We start from the raw sequence: 23,271 nt of genomic DNA on the forward strand, positions 1-23,271 counted from the left end.
ACTCAACAATGTCACCTCTCCGGCGCTGACCTTCTCCTCCGCGGGCTGCCTTTCCACTGAGCCGTGCACTGTCTCCCTGTCATGCAAGGGGACCGATATTCGGGCGATTACTGATTTCTGGTTTGCGCGTCCGCCCCCCATGTCTGGCTTTTCCGCGGTTTGTCTTTTCGGGCAAAATCTTGCGATGTGCCCATGCCCGTGGCAATGGAAACACTGTCCACGTCCCCGGGGCCGCGTGTTGTTTGGTCGGGACTGGGTTCCGTCGCGCTGTGTTACCTCGACTGCCTCGTTCGTCGCCACCGCCGCGCTCGCTGCTTTCCCGACCTTATATCTTCGGCTTTCGTCGTGGTTTTCTGCCAGCGTGACAATCTCACTAGGTTTTAGGAACCCTGGCTTATCATTTAGAGCAACGTGCGCTCTCGCCTCTGCACTGAGGGCTTCCTTTAGTCGGTCCGCGACGGCTAGCAGTTTGAACTCCTCTAACGAAGTTACCTGACAGCTGTTTAAATAGTATTCCAGGTAGTTCTGCAGGCGTACTGCAAACTGCTCCCACGTCTCATTTGGGTTTTTGCTCGCGGATGAGTAAAGACGCTTGTATTCGGCGGCAGTGAGCCTCAAGCCGTCTAACACTTTAGCTTTCAGGAGTGCGTACTCGCTCCTTTCCTCTGCGGACAACCGCGTGAGTAGCATGCGTGCCCTCTCGCTTAGGTGTGGCAAAACTAGTCCAGCCCACCACTGGGTTGGAGCTTCGTATGACCCCAACGTGGCCTCTACGTCCTCGAACCACCCTGGTACCAGGGCTTCTTGAAGCGGCATCGGCGTGAGGACGCCTTTCATAAGGTTAGCAAATTTCAACCTTCTGTCCTCGTCCATTCTTCCGCTCGCTCCCGCGCTCTCACCAAGCCCACCCGCTGTTCCGCTCTGCTTAAGATTCAGCCTTGTATTTTCCAAAGCCAACCGCTCCTTTTCTACCGCTAGTTCAGCAATTCGTAATTGCACTTGCAACTCGGTCATTTGTTGCACCGGCGCGCTGTCAGAGGGTACGTCGGACCCTCATTTGCCTGACTCGCGGCTGCCAACTCTCCGTTTCCTGCCCCGTTCTCCATCTCTTTCTGTTTAACACTGTCACTTCTCAAAACCCAAGGCTTTGGCATAAGCCCAAGCCCGACAGGAACAGAAAGGTACTCGCCTGGCTACCGAAGCTCCGCTTTACGAGGCTGCCGGTGCCCCAGCATGGAAGACTGGCCCGGAAGTTGGTCGTTGCGCCGCACGGTCCCTTTTGGAACTCTTGATCCGCGTCGTCGTCGGCTCCTCCTGATCAACAGCGCCCTCCTTGACTCTGGTCACCTGGTTCCTTCAGCTGCCCGCTGACTTGGACCTTCAGCGTCACGTCGGCGTTGACCAGCTGTCACTCTTGAAATCTTCTCCTCTGGACGTGCCACGCTATAGCTCGTCCGCCGCCTTGTACTTCCGCCCTCCTTCAGTTGCCTCGAGTAGGAAGACGTCGCATTTCTGTCGACTGCGCCAGTTGAGTTCCTTTTTACCCCTTTCTCTTCCTTGATGTCAGCCCGAAGGGGAAAGGTAGAAGTTGTTGGATGCCGACGTCTTGAGGTTCTAAACTTGCTCAGTCACATTACTCGTGGAACTTCAGGAAGTAAACTGTTTAATCACACATAAAATAGTTAAGACAGAACGGAAGGTACAACAAGGAGAACAACTATGTACATAGTGATTGATCCGCAGAGTGACCAGACGAAATCAACCCCCGGTCCCACCAAAACGTCTTCTTTTAATCCCTAAGTCCCCGCCCTCAGTGGGGACACCAACCAATTAGGTTAAAACACAAGCACGCATCCAATCAAGGACCGGGGAAAGGAAAACACATCCAATAAAACACATGGGAGAGGAAAACACATTGAAAAAGAGACAGAGGAGCGTAAAACACGCCCAATCAAAGATTGGGGAGAGGGAACAGGTCATTGTCACGAATACTAACAATTCCCCTCTCGGATCACTCCATCCTCCCCCGCGGGGCGGCATGATTACTCGCTTAAAGAGCATGCGAGGGCCGCACAGATTGTCGAAAGCCGTGCCACTTAAGGCGCCATCGCTCCCAATTCTTCCTGATGCCCCACGTGTACAGGAAGTGCCTGGCAGTCATATGGAGCTGATAAGCGCTCACAGTGAACATGAGGAACGCGTCTTCAAAATTGCCTCCTAGCAACACACTGAACGACCGCCGCCCGGGTAATGGCCTTGGGCAGCGTCGCCGCGATAGGGTTGAAAGGCGACGCGCCTTCGTTGCTGCTTCTCGGAGCGGGCTGCGAACAATGGGGCCCGGCCAAGCTGGGTCGTCTGCGCACCCCGAACTCCCCTCCGTCGCCGTCCGCTTGACTCGTTAGTTACATGTGGAGTCAAAAGGAAATGGATCACAGCGTACGCACTCTTGTCCACATACAGGCGGCGTTCCGTACGTGATTACTTGAGGCTCCGGATGTGTCCAAGCCAGCCGCGCACGACACCACTGTTTGACGGGTGTCAATATCGGTAATGCGAATCTCAGCCCCTCTCCTGTTCAAAAACGGAACTTTTGAGCCGCCCGCATTAACCTCTTCCTCAGAGAATGAGACTACTACTTTCCCTTTTCTCAAAAAATCCTGCCCTAATATACCTGACACTCCGTTTGGCAGAGACACCATGTCCGGGCATACGTAGCAGGGGTGCTCCAATGCAATTCCGCCGAGAGAGAAGTGTAACCGGTAGAGTCCACTTATGCCAAGAGGATCCCCCGTTATGCCTACAAATTTGGTTGCCATACCACCAGACGCTTCCAACACCTCGCGGTCCCCCTTCCTTCGAATCGTGTTAAAACTGCTCTCCTTAAGCAATGTCACCTTTGACCCGTATCTATCAACAATTCCATGCAACAACCATTTAACTTGCAACGCACAACAGGGCATGCCTCGTCGGCCACACAAACTACCACCACCTCATCATCCACTGCTCCCTCCCCACGCTCCTCAGGCTGGGGAGGACTATCTAGTTTTTTGTCTCGGTATCTGGAGCCCCGCTGTAGGCATGCTTAGGGCGTGTCTCGCCTGCTTCTCTTTGTGGCTCCCCACGGCGCACGTTTTGGCAGAACCTGGCGATGTGTCCGCGACCTTGACAAGCGAAGCATACGATTTCTTCAAAATCTCGCATACCGCGCCTGTAGCTTTGTGGCGGTCTCCGGTTTCCCGCGAATGGGCGCTGTTGAGCGCGCGCTTCAACCTGGCGTTCCACCTGCTGAGATAGCAGCTGTTCTAAGCGATCTAACCGCTCTGTCAAGAGAGCAACCTCAGGGTTGAGCACCGCTCTCTCTATGACGCGTACTCTCGCTGCGGCTGTCGTTAACGCCTCATTTCGTTCCTCATCCAATGCGGCCGCCACGGCTTGGTCGAAATTGCTCGGCTTGCGCGAGAGCACGAACCGGCGCACGGGGTCTTGCAGACCAGCCACGAACAAAGCGGTCATTTCCTCTTTAAGTAGATCCTCCGCGTATTTCTTCCTTAGCTGGTCCCCTTCCTCCTCCCTGCTTAACGTATCGCGTGCTAGGCGCTGAAGCCGCGACGCAAACGTTCGCACGTCCTCCCCTACCATCTGTCCGGCGTCACGAAACCTCTCTACCCGCACGTGACGTGGTTCAGTGTCGAAATGCTCAAACGCGAGCTTCTTAAGTTCCGAAAATGATTTTGTGGATTTTACTTTTTCGTCTCGCCATGCAAAATCATGTGCAGCTCCTGCCATTTTACACCTCGCCATTCCCAGCATTTGAGCATCGGACCATCCCCCATTTTTCGAATCTCTTCTAGCATGGAAAAGAAATCGCAGATTGGAACCCCTGTCTTATCTCCTGTAAACGTCGGAATGACGCTTCCTAATGCCAGCATGCTTGCTCCGAGCGACGGCTGTGGAGTGGGAGCTCCCTCAGATATAGACATATTTTTTTTTTCACTCAAGCCCTCCGGTGCCTCAAGCCTCTCAAATGGGGGTAAAAGTCCCACAATCATTCCCGTGATTCCCTTTTGATTACAATTTTGAAGTCATGAATGTCGCAGCATTCAGAGGACATTTGCTTTTGAGACCCCACTTCTGACACCAGTGTGATGACCCCCCATAATGCGCAGGTCCACACGGGACGGAGAGGCAAAGAGACACCGTATGGCTCAGTTTAAACAAACAGATATATTCAATAATTACACTTGATTAAGATTATACATCAGAGGCTGGGGCGTCCGAGCTTACGTGCCGACGACTTCATGGGGACGATGGAGGGGCTCCGGAGTTGATCTCGAACGGTTGCTGGCAGAAGCTGCACGCCGTCGGGCTTCGGCGCTGAAGGCCCCCTTGGCGAAAGATGTCGTCCTGAGCGTCCTTCTTCCGTACTGCTTGTCGATTTTTATATCCTCTTATCCCCACACTCCCTAGGGTGAGGACGCCCACGCCAGAAGGGGGGGCTAGGGCTTTCACTTGGGCGCACAAACACACCACCGCACTTATGGTCTCGCCCCCCTCACGTGTTGAGTCCGAGGGAAAGAAGGTTGTCTTCGAGGTAGCGCATAGCGTCGGCTGTGGTAAGGCGCGCTCTGGCCCGCTGTCGGTTCTCGCGGGTCACCGGCCTCCGTTCCCCATCAAATGACACTCGCCCCTCAAGGCCGGAACGCGAGGTCACTAAAAGGCCGGGAAAGTGGTCCCTTGTCCTGGGATGTGCTCGGGAGGGTTGATTGATGATGCCCACCGTCTTGCCACGGGGCCAGGCCCGCCGAAACGAGGCCCCCCCTGGAACCGCCACGGCAATTGGGGAAGATAACGCCCGTCTCCCCGCGGCGGCGGCGGCGGCGGCGTTCGTCTCGTGCCGACACTATGGAAAGGGGGTCCGGTTGGGCTTAAACCCCTTCGTTCTGGTCGTCACTCTCAACGAGTATGGCTCGGTAATTGATGATGCCGCTGTCATCTGGGTCGTCTCCGTGCGGTCCACGGCGGCAGGCCCAAAAGCAATCTCACTCAAGTTGCTTGCAGCCATATACAGTAGAAACATGAAAGGGGGTCCGGTTGTGCTTTCGCCGCCACTGGGGGCTCCGTCTACGCCGCGCCGTCGAACGCGGCCCCTCGTAGCACACACAAGGAACGTCACAATGCTGTCGACCGCCTGATACGGACAGTTCCTTCATAACGCTATTTCATGAAACGCTCGATTCGCTAATCTCATCTTAACATGTACCCCCATTTTGCTTTTCGGCGATTTCAACTTTCCGTCCGTAGATTGGAATAATATGTCCCGCACCCTAACAAAAGGTCAGGCATCTAGTGAATTCCTAAACACAGGCTTAACTATCGGCCTGTATCACATTGTTTCTGAGCCCACCCGCACGACTGACCATACATAAAACATTCTTGACCTTATTTTAACTACTCAGCCTGAAGAATTCAGTGCTCATTCGTACATTACGGACCTTAGTGACCACGTTGTACTTCACACTTCCTTTCCTACCAGCGTTTCCAAAAGTCCTAAATCCAAAAATGTACTAACGCTATACGACAAAGGAGACTACATTAGCATGAATCGTGACTTCTTGTTTTCTATAACCATTTTGCTTCTACCTACCACTTACGTTCTGCTGAGTCGAACTGGTCTCTATTCAAGTTAGAAATACTGCGTTTGATTCGACTCTACATCCCTACCATCAGCATAACAGAGCGAAAACGTTCTCCAAGGTTTAATATTTCACTAAAGTGTTTAAATAATTAGAAAAAGCGCCTTTTCCGTTCTACCAAGTTATCTAACACCAAATGTGCCTGGAACAAATACCACACCACTGCCAAGCAATATTCTGATATCGCTACTTAAACTAAACTCCGGATTTTTCGCGCTACCCTCCCTGAAATGTTATAAAGCAACCCAAAGCGCTTCTGGAAAACAATCATCCCTGATGTTCATAATACTATTTCTCTCATTGACAGCCCTGGCTCACCAGTTGGCGTATCCGACGTACCGCATGTCTTGAAACATGCATTCTCTTCAGTTTTTAATAATGAAACAACTCGTGATGTCCCTGATCCTGCGCCTTTGCCGCATACACCAATAGATGCAATCACGTTCAACGCACACGGTATTGTTAATATTATCGACTCGCTAAAATATTCATCTTCCTGCGGTATCAATAGAATTAATTCCAAAGTCTTAAAGAATACTAAACATGTTTGCAGTGTTATTCTTTCCCTAATTTTTCAACAGCCGCTTGATACAGGCTCCGTTCCAAATGACTGGCGAATTGGGAAGGTGATTCCAGCTTTCAAGAAAGGTGACAGATCATCCGCAGGTCATTTCCGACTCATTTCGCTTACCAGTGTATGCTCTAAAATCAAGGAACACGTCATTTACTCTAATGTTGCCACATTTCTAACATCGGTCAACATTTTTCATCCAAACCAATACGGATTCCGGAAAAACCACTCATGTGAAACCCAATTAGCTTTGTTCCTGCATGACATTCACTCCTATCTTGGACGCAATATCCCAACTGATGCGCTATTTCTAGATTTCGAGAATGATTTCGACAAAGTACCCCAATCCTGCCTTTTACTTAAAATTTCTCTGTTAAACATTCATCCTAGTGTTTCGAACTGGATTCGAAGCTATTTAACTGACCGCATGTAATTTGTTTCCGCTAATGGCTTCTCATCATCTTACTCACACGTTCTTTCAGGAGTATCCCAAGGCACAGTTCATGGCTCCTTGCTCTTTCTAATATACATTAACGATTTCCCTTCCACAGTAACATCTAGCATCCGCCTTTTCGCGGATGATTGCATACATACTGTACCGTCCTATAACTAACGCCGAGGATGCTTACATCCTCCAAAATGACCTGGATAACATACAGCAGTGGTGCACTACGTGGCTAAGGTCCCTAAATACTACAAAGACTGTACAAACTTCTTTTCACCGCCGCCGAAATTATACTCCGCCTACTTATAAAATTAACGACACTGCCATTATTTCCTCCAACTCTTTTAAGTATCCTGGTATTAACCTCGCTAGTGACTTAACATGGTCTTGCCACGTTAGCCACATAATAAACTCATCTAATCGAGCAGTTGGGTATCTCCGTCGTAACTTGCTCATGACACCTTTTTACTTAAAGTTGCTAGCTTATAAAACATTTGTGCGACCCAAACTTGAATACGCTTGCACAATATTTGACCCCCATCAGTCTAACCTTACCTCAGCCCTTGAATCTGTTAAGAATCGGGCCACTCGCTTTATTCTTTCAAACTACTTGCGATACTCTAGCATATCCGCCTTGAAGTTCCAACTAAAACTTCCTTCTCTCGCTTCCCGTCGCCGAATTTCACGTCTCTGCCTTTATCAAAAGTTTTTTCATTGCTCACTTCTAACAGCAAGCTCATTCTACCAGTACGTCGAACACCCCGCACAGGCCATCTAAACAGTGTCATCCCGCATCTTGCCCGCACTACTACATTTCATAAATCATTTTTGTCCATACAGCTCGCGACTGGAATGACCTTCCCTGCGACTTAGCACTAATCCCTGATCCAGCCCATTTCAAGACTGCCGTCGGGGAAGCCATGTCATCGTCATGATTTCCATGTAACATTCATTGTTAACCGCTGTTCTTGCGCCCACCCCTCATGTAATGTCCCGCCAGGGACCCTTGAGGTTAAAATAAATAAAAAAATAAATCGCTTGTCACTCATAAGAACGAAAGTGTGTTTTTAGATAAATTTCGAAAGATTTGATTTACTTTTGTAGTCTCCATTGCATTATACTTCTCCGTGAAAGTGTTATTTACCTGTTTCTGAATTATTTTTATCTCCCGTGCCACCACGCCTTTCTCTTGGTTATGTAATAAGCCGCATCTGAATTCAATGAACAGTTGTAAGTACCGTCTGTTTGATGTTATTCTTTTTATGTGTGCTGTCTTTTGTGCGCTTCATCTCCTTAACTAATGCACCAACATGACACAAAACGTGTTCTACTGTGGTATAAGGAAGTAAGACAAAGGAGGAAATTAGGTGCCCGCTGTTCGTGAACATGTACTCCAGAGCGTATGTGCCGCAGCTCTAGGTGCACCGGAGCAAATAGAGTCGGCACTGCAAATTAAACATTGACTGCCTGCATTTTGATACATTTGACATCCAGACACATCTCCTCCTAGTCTCGCTGGAGACTGCTAGGAGCGTTGGCATATTACTTCAAGCAGGCAGTTAATGCATATTTTTGGCGAGAGATAAGAAAGAGTGTTGCGAGTTTTCTGCGTCTTCCTGCCAGTCCTTCTTGTTTCCTTCGAGCTATTCTTCATCATGAACGTTAACCAAGTCGCCCAACTTTCGCTTTTGATCAGCGAGAAAAAGTCGTACTGGACGTGAGCCAAGAGTAGGATCTGTAGCCCCCGATGACGTAGATCAGATCCCGGTAGGCGACCACCTGAGCATAGCGACGGGCCATGAACATGGTGAGCACCCGGGTCCACGCGTCCGATGAAGGGTCGTAGCACTCCACGGTATCCAGTTCCCGGATACCAAAGATGCCGCCGAGGCTGAGCCAAGGTAAAAACATCGACCAGGTCAGGGGCCAAGGTTTGTATCGAAACAATAATGGAAACACCGGCTGTCTAGATAAACAGTCATTTAAAGAGAACATGACTTTCAGTACGCGCAGGCCCAGTAGTGTTTGTGACGAACTTGTGATACAAGAGGTTAACCTTTTTTTACTTGGTTACATCAATTAAATTGGCGCATGCGTATTATCAACGCTTCCGTACCTTCTTCACTTTCAGACAGTTACGGTTATTGGCCGCCTGCGAACTCCCCATTTACAAGGAAAGTAGTTTGTTCTGATGTTGAGAGTAGTAGTATCTATACAATTACGACCAACCATACGATCGTCTATCAGATCAACATGAAGAGGCCCAAAGAAATGGTTGAAATAAAAGAAAAACCGCGCAGCGAGCTGTGAAAAGGAACCTACATGCGCGGTAACGTGAAGAGACAACAAGCGCAGCGTACATCAGGGACGTACTGTGAGCATGATATGCAAGTTTAAATGAAAAGGAGATGTGTATTTGAGCAAGACTCGACATGTGAAGAGCAGATAACCTCTGGGCTTGCAATCTGGGATTGTTGTTACATTTTCTGCTCGAGTGAAAGCAGTGCAACAGATGACGAAGGCTGAAAAGACGAGCACGCGAGCGTTGACTGCGCCCAACTGAATCAATTTATTCCTGCTGTAATACATACTGACTAAGGAACGAAAAAAAAGGAGGATTATAAGCATCACGTTGTAAACAATGTAAAAACCAAACATTATGCCACCACTGACCTTGGAAGACGCTGAAATAAAGAGCGTTAGCTGTTTGGTAGCGCATTCTATCGTCCATGCCATGTATTACCACGTGATTAGGCAACTTTTCCATACCTCACGGCGAACGGGCGGCTACCACCTTTTGAGCTCCTAGTGCTGACGGCACGACCGCCATGTTCAGCCTAACAATAACTAAATATTAACCTAGTTAGGCGATATTTATGTCTAACACATTCTACTCATCGAGCCCGTTACGACTATGCCAATAGTTTGATCATGACACGATCGGTTAATTAGAGGCAATTAAATTTACGCCCAACAATAACTAAATACTAGTTTATTAGTTAATATTGGCGTCTAGCGTGTTTTACTAATGTAGAAGACTCGTAATATCCAATTTTTTCATTATGACTGCATCAATTACTTGTTAAGACAGTCACGTGACTGGTTAATTATCACTTCGCAAAACCAGTGACCTCACCAATCAATCAACAATTGGGTTGCTATATGGATTTACAATAGGGGCCGCCGTCTTGAATTCCTCGGAATTAGAAAATTTCACGCCAATGGGAGGTGGTAGCAGACCCCAAGAAATGGAGAAACGTGATGAATAAGAACTTTAACGGAAGAACTGTAGCGCAACCAAAACGAACGCAAGAATGGACTATGATAATCCGGGTCGGGAACATTTCCCAGCCACGAATGAAGGACAAAACGCCAGTCAAAGGCATTCCACGCACTGACTAGCCCTGTCATGCGTGCCTTTTTATTTACCGACGCAGTGTCGCCCTCTAGTGATCAATAACGTCACATCCCTCCCACCCTAAGTTAATAAAGAACCCAAACACTTATAAGGTTATTAAGTGTAACAAAGGCAGCATTTGAGTTATGGGTAGTAGCGCTGTACAGGCCGACAAAACCTGGTGCTCCGTCGGAAAGGCATGGTGACAGGTGTTTCACGAGGGGACGCTGTACCGTCTGCAGCCCTTGGTTGCCTTGGTTACTCAGTTGATACGCCTGGAAAGGAGATTTCAGAACTCTGATCTGACAAGTCAGGTGCCACAACCTGCCCTGCCGGCTTGGATACGTCATGACTGGGCCCAGGAACGTCAGGGTCAGTGACTGTGCTGGATGGTTGGTTATGCTCAACCTGGGGTAGTGGGTTTGCCTGCTAGAGATGATTATGCTGGCGCGTCCAGCATCGTCCGTCTGCCTGTTGGAGGTGAGACGAAAACGTTTGCTGAGCTGTGACTATAGCAGGCACCCATGCAGGCCCTGGCCGAAAGTTTCTGGCGAATACCTGATCCCCAAGCAGTCCTTGAGTCCGAGGTTTCGTTCGCTGGTCGCATCTGATCTTCTGCTTCAGCTGTTTTTGCTGTCCGCTGGTCCTTAGATCCGGTTGGAGCAGGTTCATTGCAGTCTTCATTTTTGTCTCAGCAGTAGCTCTGCGGGACTAAACCCCGTGACATCATGTGGTGTCGATGGATAAGTCAGCAAGAAGCGTGCAATTTGTGCCCGAAGGTCGCCAGGACCAGCCTTCTGCAACTTCCGCTTTACGGTCTGAACGGCACGTTCTGCAGCGCCATTAGACGCTGAATGGCACGACGGTACCAGCATCCGTCTCACCGCATTCTTCTTCAAGAATGTTGCATACACGTCACTAGAGTTAAACGTTGACAAATTTTCAACGTTTAACATCTAGAGAGGTTAAACTAGAGAGGTTAAACGTTGACGTATGTTCAACGTTTAACCTCTGTCAACTTGTGAAAGAGCCAACTCGCATTACAGCATCCACTGCCGACATTCTGTACCTTGTTCTCCTGCCCTGATTCCGTTTAATCGTTTACACTCCTGCCTAGACTAAGCGACCATTCAATTATCAAGCTCACTCTGCCGTCACGTGCACCCCGCCCAGTCAAACATCATAAGGGAATTCGGGATTACAAAAATGGAAACTATTCTGCAATTAGCACCGAACTAGAAAATTTTGCTGACATTTTTCCCCCAAATTTTGGGAGCGTCCACTGCACGATAACTGGTCTTTTTTGAAAGACAAACTGGAAGCCCTGACTGATAAGTACATCCCACATCGTAGAATAACGCGCACTAAACACTCACCATGGTTCAGTGTTTCTTTGAGGCGACTGATAAACAAAAAAACGCACCTGTGTCGCAGCACGGCATCTAACTCTACTGAGAGATGGAATGCTTATCGTACTGTGGTATCGCAATACAAAAATGCCCTTTTCAGCGCGAAACGCGACTTCTTTCAACATACCTTGCCTAGAATGCTGATTACTAACCCACGCAACTTCTGGACAATCCTTAACGTGAAACCAAACAAAGATATTCTGAAAGATAATCAAGGTGCCCTGGTACAACTGAAGGAATGTTGCACATTATTAAATTGTACATTTTCTGTATGTTCCGTAACAACTACACCTGTTACTTTTCCCGACATTCCTATATCTCACTCCCAAATGATGGATGCAATCACCATTGACTGGGAGGGAATTTACAAACTTATTGGTTATGCTAAAATGTCATCTTCTGCAGGTGCTGATGGTATCTGTAACAAGATGTTGAAAAACACTATTATTTATTCTTCACTTATTTTGTCTGATATTTTTACTCAATCATTGCAGGCCGGCACGCTCCCGGACGACTGGAAGGTGGGCAAGGTGGTTCCAGTACACAAGTCTGGTGATGTTCACAGCCCTATAAACTACAGACCGATATCATTAACTTCAATTCCACGTAAATTACTTGAACATGTAATCTATCCTGCCCTCATGAGTCACCCTGAGTCCAATTCTTTTTTTGTAGCCCATAAACATGGTTTTCGAAGAAATCATTCAGGTGAAACACAGTTAATCGCATTTACTAGTGACCTTTTTGCAGCTTTGGGCCGTTCTTCGATTATTGATTGCATATTCATTGACTTTGCTAAAGCCTTCGCTACCGTCTTTCATATTCTTCTACCTTTAAAACTTAAAAAATTAACATAGATAATAATGTACTAAAATGGATTGTGTTTTTAACTGGTCGTACTCAGTATGTAACTGTTAATGACTATAATTATGATCTTCCTTCAGTAACATCGGGCGTTCCTCAAGGATTTGTTCTATGGCCGCTCCTTTTCCTAATCTATAATAATAATCTTCCTGATCTCATAACATCATCTATCAGGCTGTTCGCTGACGACTGCGTAAATTACAGAGAAATTTCCAAACCATCTGATACCTTAGTTCTTCAATCTGACATTAATAACATTTCTGCTTGGTGCGACACTTGGCTAATGAAGCTTAATGCATCTAAATGTAAAGCAATGAAAGTAACACGAATACCTTCCAAAGCTAACCCGCATCAATATATTCTAAATGGCTCCCCCTTCGCTTTTGTTTCTGCATATAAGCATCTTGGCGTATAGGTTACCAATGACCTCTCATGAAAAACGCATATCGAGCACATAACTAACAATCTAATCGCATGCATGGTTTCCTTCGCCGTAACTTTTCACTTGCTCCGGTTAGTTTAAAAGTGCTCCTGTACAAAACGGCTGTCCGATCTAAAATAAAATATGCGCATTCCGTATGGGACCCTAACATCAAATGACTGATTAATGCCTTAGAATTTGTTCAGAATCGTTCAGCCCGTTTTATCTTGTCTAATTACTCTCGTTCGTCTAACGTCACGCTCATGAACCAAACTCTAGACCTTCAAGACCTTTCACTGCGGCGTCATCTTTCTAGGCTTTTAACTTTCCACAAAAAATATTACACAAATGAATCGTTAAAACAGTCTTTTAACTGCTCCAAGTTATGTATCATCCCGTATTGATAACGAATTCAAATTGAGTGTTCCAAGCTGCAGAACTAACCAGTACTTTCATTCTTTCCTGCCCAAGACCAGCTCAGACTGGAACCATGCCTGCCCGCCTACATCGTCTGCATAGCAGAACCAGAGGCATGCAAATCTGCGCTTCATCGTCATTCAAGTTACTAACTCTCCTTTTTTATTTGATTTTGATTAATCACTTACCTCTCCTAACTGTAACGCCTCAACGGCTCTGATAGTAATGAAGTAAATAAATAAAAATAAACGCTGAACCATTGTCAGGCACCACAATGTCGGGTAACCCCTGGTTCGCGAACATGACTCTCAAACACGTAATGGTGGCTTTTGCAGATGGCGAAGAAACTGGGAACGCTTCAATCCATTTAGAAAATGCATCCATTGAAATAAAAAGGGAAGTGTTCTGGTATGGCCCACCATAGTCCACTGAAAGTCTTGGCCAAGGTCTGTCCGGGAACGGCCACGGCATGACGGGTATTGGCCGTGACGCTCGCTGCGGCTCCTGGCACGTGGGGCACCCCTGGATGGCAGCAACAACATCGTCATCCATTGCAGGCCACCATACATGATCTCCACGCTACAGCTTTCATCTTGGATATCTCAAGATGGCCCTCATGAAGCAGCCTCAAGGCGTCGCTCTGGAGTGACGCAGGGACCAACACGCGGTTGCCCCGTAGCACGCACTTCCCTTGCACTCTCATCTCAGAGAACCCTGTTTCATAGTATTTCCCCTCAGGTCCCATGTCCAGCTGGCGGCGAGTCCACAAGGCTTCCCTCACTCGCGAAACCACTGGTTTCCGGACAGTGGCGTTAGCAACAGCCGCTGATGACTGCGTTTGGCGGGTATACTCCCGCCGACATTAAGACGACAGCAAGGCAGTCCACGGGAAACTCTGTTGTGGGAAGTGGCAGGCGACTCAGTCCGTTCGCATGTGCTCTGTGGCTACCAGACCTGTAGCTTCGTGTATATCGGTACCCAGACAACAGCACGGCCCATCGTAGCACCCTGGGAGAGCAGGACTCTGGGACAGTCCTGTCTGCTGCGAGCAAACCTATTAGTGGCTTGTGGTCTGACGGCTTCGAACGGTCGACGCCACAAGTACTGTCTGAACTTAGTGACCACAAACACGAGCACTCACGCTTCCTTGTCCAACTGGCTGTAGTTCCTTACTGCAGCCGCCAAACTTCGAGAAGCAAATGCAATGGGACGCTCTTCCCCCGACGTCTCGCGCTTTGCCAAGACTGCCCCAGCCCGTAAGGTGAGGCATCTGTGATACGCACAGTCGGCCTTGCAGGGTCAAAATGTGCTAAAACTCTAGCGGACGTAAGCAGCTCTTTGCGAGGGATTAGGTATGATTCCAGCACCGTCACGGGGTTGACTGTCATCTTGAAGCCGCCGCACAGGCGAACGCAGCCATCCCGCTTTACTACGGAACGATGGGCGCGGCCCATTCGGACGTCTTTACAGGGCGGATGACTCCCTCACGCTCCATCCTCTGCAACTCCTCGGCAACTCTGTCTCGTAGCGCGAATGGGTGCCCAGTTACTCCGAGCATACTTCATAGAATTGACTCACCACTTCTTCCACGGACGTCCTTGCATTGATCGCTACTGGCTTGCCCATTGCGAGATGAAGTTCTTTCATCCAATTTCTTTCGAACAGCGTTGCGCACTGGCCGTTCACGACGAACAAAGGCAGTGCACATTCGCTCTCAGCGAATTTCACGGTTGCCACGAACTTGCCTACCACCGGCTTCGTGTCGCTGAAAAATCCTCTGAGCTTGACGTCCGATATGTCTCCAGACTCGCCGAGGGAAAGAGCTGCGTAAACTTCCTATCGCTGATTGTTCACACACTGGCGCCGCTATCAAGCTCTATGTCAAGTCACCCCATCGATGGAAACTTCAACACTCATTGGCTCTAGCCCGGCCGCTTGAAGCGTCCATAGGTCGTACGCTCCCTCCTTCTCCTCCTCCTCCGTCGCCGCCAGCTCGTCGTCCAGGTTGCGGTCAGGTTTCGGTTCATTCTGGAACCTCTTTTTTTGCAGTCTGTGACGTACTTGACCGGCACACTCTGGCCGGATGACTTCTCTGCTCGCACTTGAAGCAAACGCTACTCACGTGACGGCATTGGGGTGCCCGATGATGACCCCCACAGCAGAAACAAGACCTTGCCTGCTGCTTGGTTTTCACAACATTCGCAGACACCTCGGATTGTACTGGCGTCGCTTGGGGTAACTGAGTACATAATACAGGGGAATCTTTCTGTGCAGCCTCCAAGGCAATGACGGTATTCTTTGCAGTCTCAAACTCTAAATCTTCCGTTTTCAGCAGCCGAGTCTGCATTGCGACATCGTTGATTCCGTTCAAGATTTGGTGCCGCAGCATCCGCTCACGAAACGATGCGAACTTGCAGTCATCGGCAATCTTCTTTAGCGATGCGATGAAGTCGCTAACTGACTCTCCGTCCCGCTGGTGTCGAGAAAAAACTTGAAACTGGTCACAAGCTCCGATACCTTTGGCGAGTAGTGCTTGTTTAGAGCGTCGAAAATTTCAGCCAAGATGGTGCCGGCAGGCTTCGTAGGGGCTAGCAGGCTCCGCAGCAGTGAGTACGTTTCTGATCCACAGCACGTCAGAAACACTGCAGTCTTCTTCCCCTCAGCGATGACGTTCGCTGCGAAGTACAGTTCCACCCGTTCAGGACACTCGGTTCAATCCGACGTGCCTGCGTCGAATGGTTCCACCTAAAGTCCCTTCATGAGCTTTTCAAAAAAAAAAAAGCCAAGTACCGAAAACGTTTTCCGCGCCGCCGCCGTGCACTGTGGACCACGCCCACTTCCACTTGGGAACTGCTTCCCTTCCGCCATGTTCTTCCTAAGTCGTCCGGCTGCATATTTCGACGGCGTTTGCACGCTACGTTTGTTGCTCGTATTGTTGTGCTGGCCACGGACATCCAGCGGGGGTTACTCTTTTTTTATTTGTCGCTGTTTGCTGGAAGTCATTTTACTTTTTCGGACGATTTTTTGTGCCCGCAGCAGCAGCCGACATGCCGGGCTGTTGCGCCTTCGGGTGCTCAGCCCATTCAAGAAAAGGTCTTGCGTTGTTTTCAGTGCCGCTTGCGAAGAACGACATTGTACGACCGAAAGCTTGGCTCCACAGGATTGGGAAAAAGATGTCAAGCCGACGAAGTCTAGCAAGCTATGCGAGGTAAGTTCAATTTCTGCTTTCCGTCGTTGAGATTCGACGCTCTAGTAGAAAACTGGCTGGCGAGTCAAAATTGGTAAAGCTCTCCGCTCGCACTGTGCCGATTGTTTGATTACGCGCTGCTGTCCGCCTTTGTTATTTCGTAAACATTTCGTAAAAATTTCATAAACAGTGCAAGTATGAGCGCGTATTTCAGCCTACGGCCGCACTCCGGCACCCACTGCAACTGGTCCATTGAGACCAAGTAACCAAAACCTTTTCGCTCAGTAATGCACCCTTAAACCGTAGCCTCTTGCAAAGTGTTCTGCAGCACCCCCTGCCAATTCTTTAAAAGCATCGCGCGGCTGTCAACCAGCCGGCTTGTCAGCGCCTGATGACGGCGCAGAGTGACGAAACGAGCGAGAATGAATGCATCTGAAACACATGCGCTTATTCTCGACTTGATTCGCGTTCCGCATCGTGATAAGGCGCTGACAAGTCTGCGGCAAAACACAATGCAGATCACATTCGGAGCGCATTACTGGCACGTTTCTCTTCTTCTCATGCTAAGCTCATTTTCTACATTTTTACTGCCCCTTACAGTAAAGCCACGACTCAGGAAGGTCCGTCGGTACAGTGCATACAAACGCGCCGCCGGAGCGCGTTAAGAAGAACATGGCGGGCGACGCGAGCCGCAGGGGAAAGGGCGTTAGAAGAGGAGGAACTTGTCGCTACTTAACAAAGCTGATCTGGGGACTTTAGTTCCACCTTCCCAACAACAGACATGGCTGATACAGGGGCCCGATAACGCAGACGTGACCGCGGGTTATCGCTCGTCGCCAGTTGTGATAATCCGGGCCGTGAACATTTCCCGGCCACGAGTGTAGGACAACACGCCATTCGAGGGCATACCTCGCAGCGACAAGCCCAGTCGTGCATGCCTTTTTATTTACCGACGCGGTATCGCCTTCTAGTGAGCCAAACCATTGATACACAGCAGTACTAACGCTAAACTTCATCTAACTTTATTCACTGACTGGTACTTTCTTGTGTTCATCTTGGTTACGCTACAGTTCTTTTGTTACAACATGCACTATCCAGCCCATCTGAAAGTTATTTAAAAGAATAAGAGCTTACGTATTATAGCCGCAGGTGCGGCGCCCGTCTGAACTGATGCTTTTACTTTAGGTCTTCAAGCACGTGAGGCCTTTTATCTTGCCTGCTTCTATGCCTTAGCCGGTACAATGGCTGCAGAAAATATCGTAAAGCTACTCAGTTGGCAGCTGTCAACGCTTATGTAGCGATTTTGTTTTCGCCGTTCTTGTCAGTCGCGCTGCTTCCCCCTCCCCGCCCCCCACCAAAAAAGAAAAAAGGAAACAGCCTGGTCAGCAGACAATCCGTGTGCAATGAGATTATGGCAACCGCTGGAATAAGGGGCTGCGTCAGCTGCAGTAGAGGCCGCATCTGAGCCTTTTGAGGATGGATGGAAGGTAGGAGTGCCCCTTTGAAAAAGGGTGACGGCATTTGCCACCATGCTCAGCTAATTTTTTTCCTTTATTTTTGTTAAACTGTCTTCTAATTTATTAAAATTGGCATTCCTACACATTTAACTTTACGTCACCTCTCTGCTTTTGAGGCACTAATCTTCCAGTCACTTTTTGCTAATTTCCTCCGCAGATTTAGTTACATGGCTATTGTTATCCCTAAACCCAAAGGTAGCAGGAAGAGTTACTGTGACTGCATCGACATCGGGATGGATACCAATTCACATTTTAATATGAGGTATTCTATTGTTTCTTCATATTTACCACACAAGCAACATGTGTCATCTCCTTCGTTAAATTTCTTTTTGTAGCTGCGCGTTCTAAGAAACGCTAACCTAGCTTCAAAGAGGAGGGAATTGCCTCTTGAGTTATCATAAAACGCTTCCTTCCCGATCTGCTGTTTCCAGTATCGATATAGTTCTACACTATGCTTCTTTACTATTGAATCAATCCAATTTCCACCTTCCGCGTTTTTAACCTGTCGTTTAATGCTCTTTCTTTCTCCGTTCTCGTGTCTGGCATACTTACTGGCTAGCTTCCTAGTTCTTTTCTCTCAGTGTGAGTCAACGCTCTTTCTGTATAGCTATTTAAATACCTGAGCTGCCCACCTGTTATCGTTAAATTTCCTCCGGCGTTTTTCGTGTATTATTTTACTCTGATCTTCCCGTGCTTCGAATGATGCCCGGTCCATATCCACTGTGTTGCTTTGGACAGGGCGCCACCTAGTTTATTGGTCACACGTTATAACCAATGCCGTTGAGAGGAAGCCGTCAAAAGCGAGAAGCATGGCTTAGGTGGAACAGTTAGCAAAGTGTTACGGTTTACAGCTCAAAGTGCAGTCCCGCGTGAAATGCCAGTAGCACTGCGAAGCATATCAGATGCACGCAAGCATAGCAATTTTTTTTCGACTGCCGCATCTAGAACCTTCTCTGGAATGCGAAGAAACTGAAGGGCAAAAAAAAAATGCCAATATCCAAAGACTACTCTCCTCGAATTCAGAACCAAAGAAGGCTACTTTGGTCTACCGTCCAAGATATGCGTAAGTCAGAGGATAAGGTGCCTGTAAAATTCGACAAGCTGGCTGTTAATGGAGACGCATATGTTTGGGATGAAGTGAGTAATGCAAGACGGAAGCTTAACACGCTCGTTGCAGATAACGATAGTAGTGGAGGCTTAGATAGCGACATTTATCAAGTTGCTTCTGCGTCGAGCTGTATGATCACCCGAAGAAAGAGCGGAAAAACTCATGACTGACGAGCAGATGTCAGCTGGCGTTTGCGGCTTGTTTCTTTCAACGCGCAAAGCATATGAAATAATGCCACTGCGTTAGATCCGCTCCTTTACGATCTCGACACGCACAATACGTTTCTGACTGAGACATGGTTGTACCCTGATGTTCCTGACGGGCAAATTGGGCCACCCGCCTAAAGAATACTAGGTTGTGATCGACCGTCCCGTGCAGGGGGAGTCGCAAATGTACTGAAGGAAAGTATAAGTGCTGCATTTTTGCCAGGTACCATTTTTGCCAGGTACCCCTGATCATAAACGCCCCTTTTGCAAGATGGATTTTTGTAGCAACGCTGTCGTATTGGGTGTGGTGTATCGACCGCCTAATGCTGATCTTGCTTTTCTTCAAGAGTTGTGTGATTATGTTCAGCGTTTTCGGGGTAATCGAGTGGAGCTTATCTTAGGGGGTGATTTTAACTTACCTAATATTGACTGGTTTCGTATGAATTTTGTGGGTGCTCATTATAGACATTGAGAGCTCTTTCTAGACATTGTTTTTCGTGTAACCTCCCTCAGATTGTAAATGCAACAACTGGGATCTGTTGATCAGTTTGCAACATTCTTTATTTAAGTTTCATTAACACTGCGGCTGGGTGCGTTTCTGTCTAAGTGTTGAAGGGCGTATCGGACCATAACCTCGTTTTGTACTACACTACGCCACCTCTTCGAGCCTTCAGCGTACGTGGCCACGGTGGCCACCCCTGGTGATGTGATTGGTCACGTGACCAGCCACGTGGCTGGTCACGTGGTGAGAAGCAGCTGCTGCTGCCGGCGGGGCGGCGCGCCGGCGAAACCGAGCTGCAATAGCTGTGCGCATGCACCGTGGCAACTGGGACGAAGATGGGGCGTGGAACCGGCATGGCTGAAGCACTGCCGCTCACGTTTTTCCTGTTGCTTTTGCAGACACATGGCGTCTCCGCTTTGAAGGAATGTTGCGGTTGCGCCATTTCGTGTTCATCTCCTACGAGTTCACCCTTTTCGTCTGGGATATGCGCCGACGGATCAAGGAACGCAACATCGTCTGCTGCTGCCAGGGTAGATTCGACGTGCGTCGCCGCTGACTTCGGCAGGTGCGCCGTACCGGTCTATGAACACTGGTGCAGTGATTGCCTTATCGACAGCCTACAAATACCGGGATCTGGCAGTCAACCAGGGGGGCGTGGAACCGGCATGGCTGAAGCACTGCCGCTCACGTTTTTCCTGTTGCTTTTGCAGACAAATGGCGTCTCCGCTTTGAAGGAATGTTGCTGTTGCGCCGTTTCGTGTTCATCTCCTACGAGTTCACCCTTTTCGTCTGGGATATGCGCCGACGGATCAAGGAACGCAACATCGTCTGCTGCTGCCAGGGAAGATTCGACGTGCGTCGCCGCTGACTTCGGCAGATGTGCCGTACCGGTCTATGAACACTGGTGCAGTGATTGTCTTATCGACAGCCTACAAATACCGGGATCTGGCAGTCAACCAGGGTGGCGTGGAACCGGCATGGCTGAAGCACTGCCGCTCACGTTTTTCCTGTTGCTTTTGCAGACACATGGCGTCTCCGCTTTGAAGGAATGTTGCGGTTGCGCCGTTTCGTGTTCATCTCCTACGAGTTCACCCTTTTCGTCTGGGATATGCGCCGACGGATCAAGGAACGCAACATCGTCTGCTGCTGCCAGGGAAGATTCATTCTTGTTGACAGCGCGTTAAACCACAGGGACAGAAGAAACACAGAGGACGACGTCACAGGCGCTGAACTTCAACTTTATTCAAGAATCATCGAAACACTGCATATATACCCATGACAGAGACGCCACCAAGCGGCGAAAGTTTTATGCGCTCGTGGAAACAGAGATGATAAGGCAGGTGGCGCAAAATGACAAGGCTAAAAAAACCGGAAAATTTTGAACAGAGCAGGAAAAAGCAGAGCAAGAAGATGCAAAAAACTTTACCAAGTCATTTGAAAGAAACACTCCGACACGTGAAAATAGTGGCGCAGATGACAGACAGAATTTTGAAGATGGTTCCCGAAAACATTGAACCGAAATATACGCGTAAAACAAAAATCAAACGTGGCGAAAAAAGAAAAGCATAGTGGCAAGCAAAAACCAACAATGAAAAAGCACAGTGGTGATTGGATAGGCAAACGAAAATTTAACGATACAGGTGAAGCCTACAATTAACGCGGCTAAACACAGAAGATAAAATGCACTGGATAGATAAAACGTTAAAAAACTGGGAGGAGCATGAAAGATGAAGCCAACAAAAAACACGGCTAAAGCTAAAAGATGAGGTGCATAAAAATAATAAAAGCGAAAAGGAGAGAACAGTGGGAAAAAATTTTTGTTTAACTCCTTTGTAAAACCATTACACTTCAAACAGGCCCCGATAGAAAGATTAACTCTTTTTTCGAAGGTGCGTCGCCGCTGACATCGGCAGATGTGCCGTACCGGTCTATGAACACTGGTCCAGTGATTGTCTTATCGACAGCCTACGAATACCGGGATCTGGCAGTCAACCAGGGTGGCGTGGAACCGGCATGGCTGAAGCACTGCCGCTCACGTTTTTCCTGTTGCTTTTGCGGACACATGGCGTCTCCGCTTTGAAGGAATGTTGCGGTTGCGCCGTTTCGTGTTCATCTCCTACGAGTTCACCCTTTTCGTCTGGGATATGCGCCGACGGATCAAGAAACGCAACATCGTCTGCTGCTGCCAGGGTAGATTCGACGTGCGTCGCCGCTGACTTCGGCAGATGTGCCGTACCGGTCTATGAACACTGGTGCAGTGATTGCCTTATCGACAGCCTACAAATACCGGGATCTGGCAGTCAACCAGGGGGGCGTGGAACCGGCATGGCTGAAGCACTGCCGCTCACGTATTTCCTGTTGCTTTTGCAGACACATGACGTCTCCGCTTTGAAGGAATGTTGCGGTTGCGCCGTTTCGTGTTCATCTCCTACGAGTTCACCCTTTTCGTCTGGGATATGCGCCGACGGATCAAGGAACGCAACATCGTCTGCTGCTGCCAGGGAAGATTCGACGTGCGTCGCCGCTGACTTCGGCAGATGTGCCGTACCGGTCTATGAACACTGGTGCAGTGATTGCCTTATCGATAGCCTACAAATACCGGGATCTGGCAGTCAACCAGGGGGGCGTGGAACCGGCATGGCTGAAGCACTGCCGCTCACGTTTTTCCTGTTGCGTTTGCAGGTTAGTAACACAAACTTGCACTGTTTTCGCGCGCATTTCGTTTTGCCGGTTCCACCCCATTTGTTATTTGCTTTTCTCAGAACTCACTCGCAACCGAAAGGTTACTCGCTTCGTCGTTTTCGGTTATTGCGTCGTATTTCCTTTTATCTGTTGCTGCTACATCTATGTGGTGATGTTGAGCCTAACCCAGGTCCGTCTACCGCAGAAACTCTGCAGATGCTCCTAGATGGCCAAGATACAATCAAAGCCAAGTTGAGTCCAATAGAACTGACCCAAGTTGAAAGTAAGAGAGCCATGCATGATCTCGGCAGCCGTATTGCATCGATAGTCAAGAATAGCGAGCCTTGATGAAATGAACTGTGCAGTTGGTGAATGAAAAAACGATTTGGAGGTCAGCAGCGGATGTTGAGTTCAGTAATGGCAAAGGTTGAGCATCTGGAGAACCAGAGGAGGCGTTGCAATTTGCTTTTCTTTGATGTCGAGGATACAAAACCAAACGAGTCAAATGAGGACTCAGTAGAATGCGTAACTGATGTGTGTAATTCGAAATTAGGCGTTCAATCCGTAAAACTAGAAATTGCTCACAGGTTAGGCAGATTCAAGTCTGGTAGCAACCGTCCTTTAAAAGCGATTTTCGCCTCATACGCTGACAAGCAGAAGGTTTTAATGAGGGCTTATAAATTAAAAGGAAGTGATGTCAGTATTTCAGAGGACTTTTCTGAGGAAGTACGTAGAAAGAGAAAGTTTCTATGGCAGTTCGCAAAATCACGAGAACAAAGTGGCGACAAGATCAGCCTCAGGTATGACACTCTTATTATAAACGGCGAGAAGTACTTGTTTGATGATAATACA

General features: G+C 48.5%; 1 protein-coding gene across 1 annotated transcript in view; it reads right to left on the reverse strand.

Annotated features, from left to right (window-relative positions):
- Window positions 1-23,271, reverse strand: part of LOC144134594 (kelch-like protein 10) — a 677,760-nt gene that overhangs the window by 62,078 nt on the left and 592,411 nt on the right. The window contains exon 9 of the mRNA XM_077667481.1: window positions 8,422-8,600. Coding sequence (XP_077523607.1) covers window positions 8,422-8,600 — 179 coding nt within the window. The remainder of the gene's footprint in view (window positions 1-8,421; window positions 8,601-23,271) is intronic.

The sequence above is a fragment of the Amblyomma americanum genome, chromosome 5 (assembly GCF_052857255.1).
Source record: "Amblyomma americanum isolate KBUSLIRL-KWMA chromosome 5, ASM5285725v1, whole genome shotgun sequence".
In the NCBI taxonomy this organism is placed as follows: domain Eukaryota; kingdom Metazoa; phylum Arthropoda; class Arachnida; order Ixodida; family Ixodidae; genus Amblyomma; species Amblyomma americanum.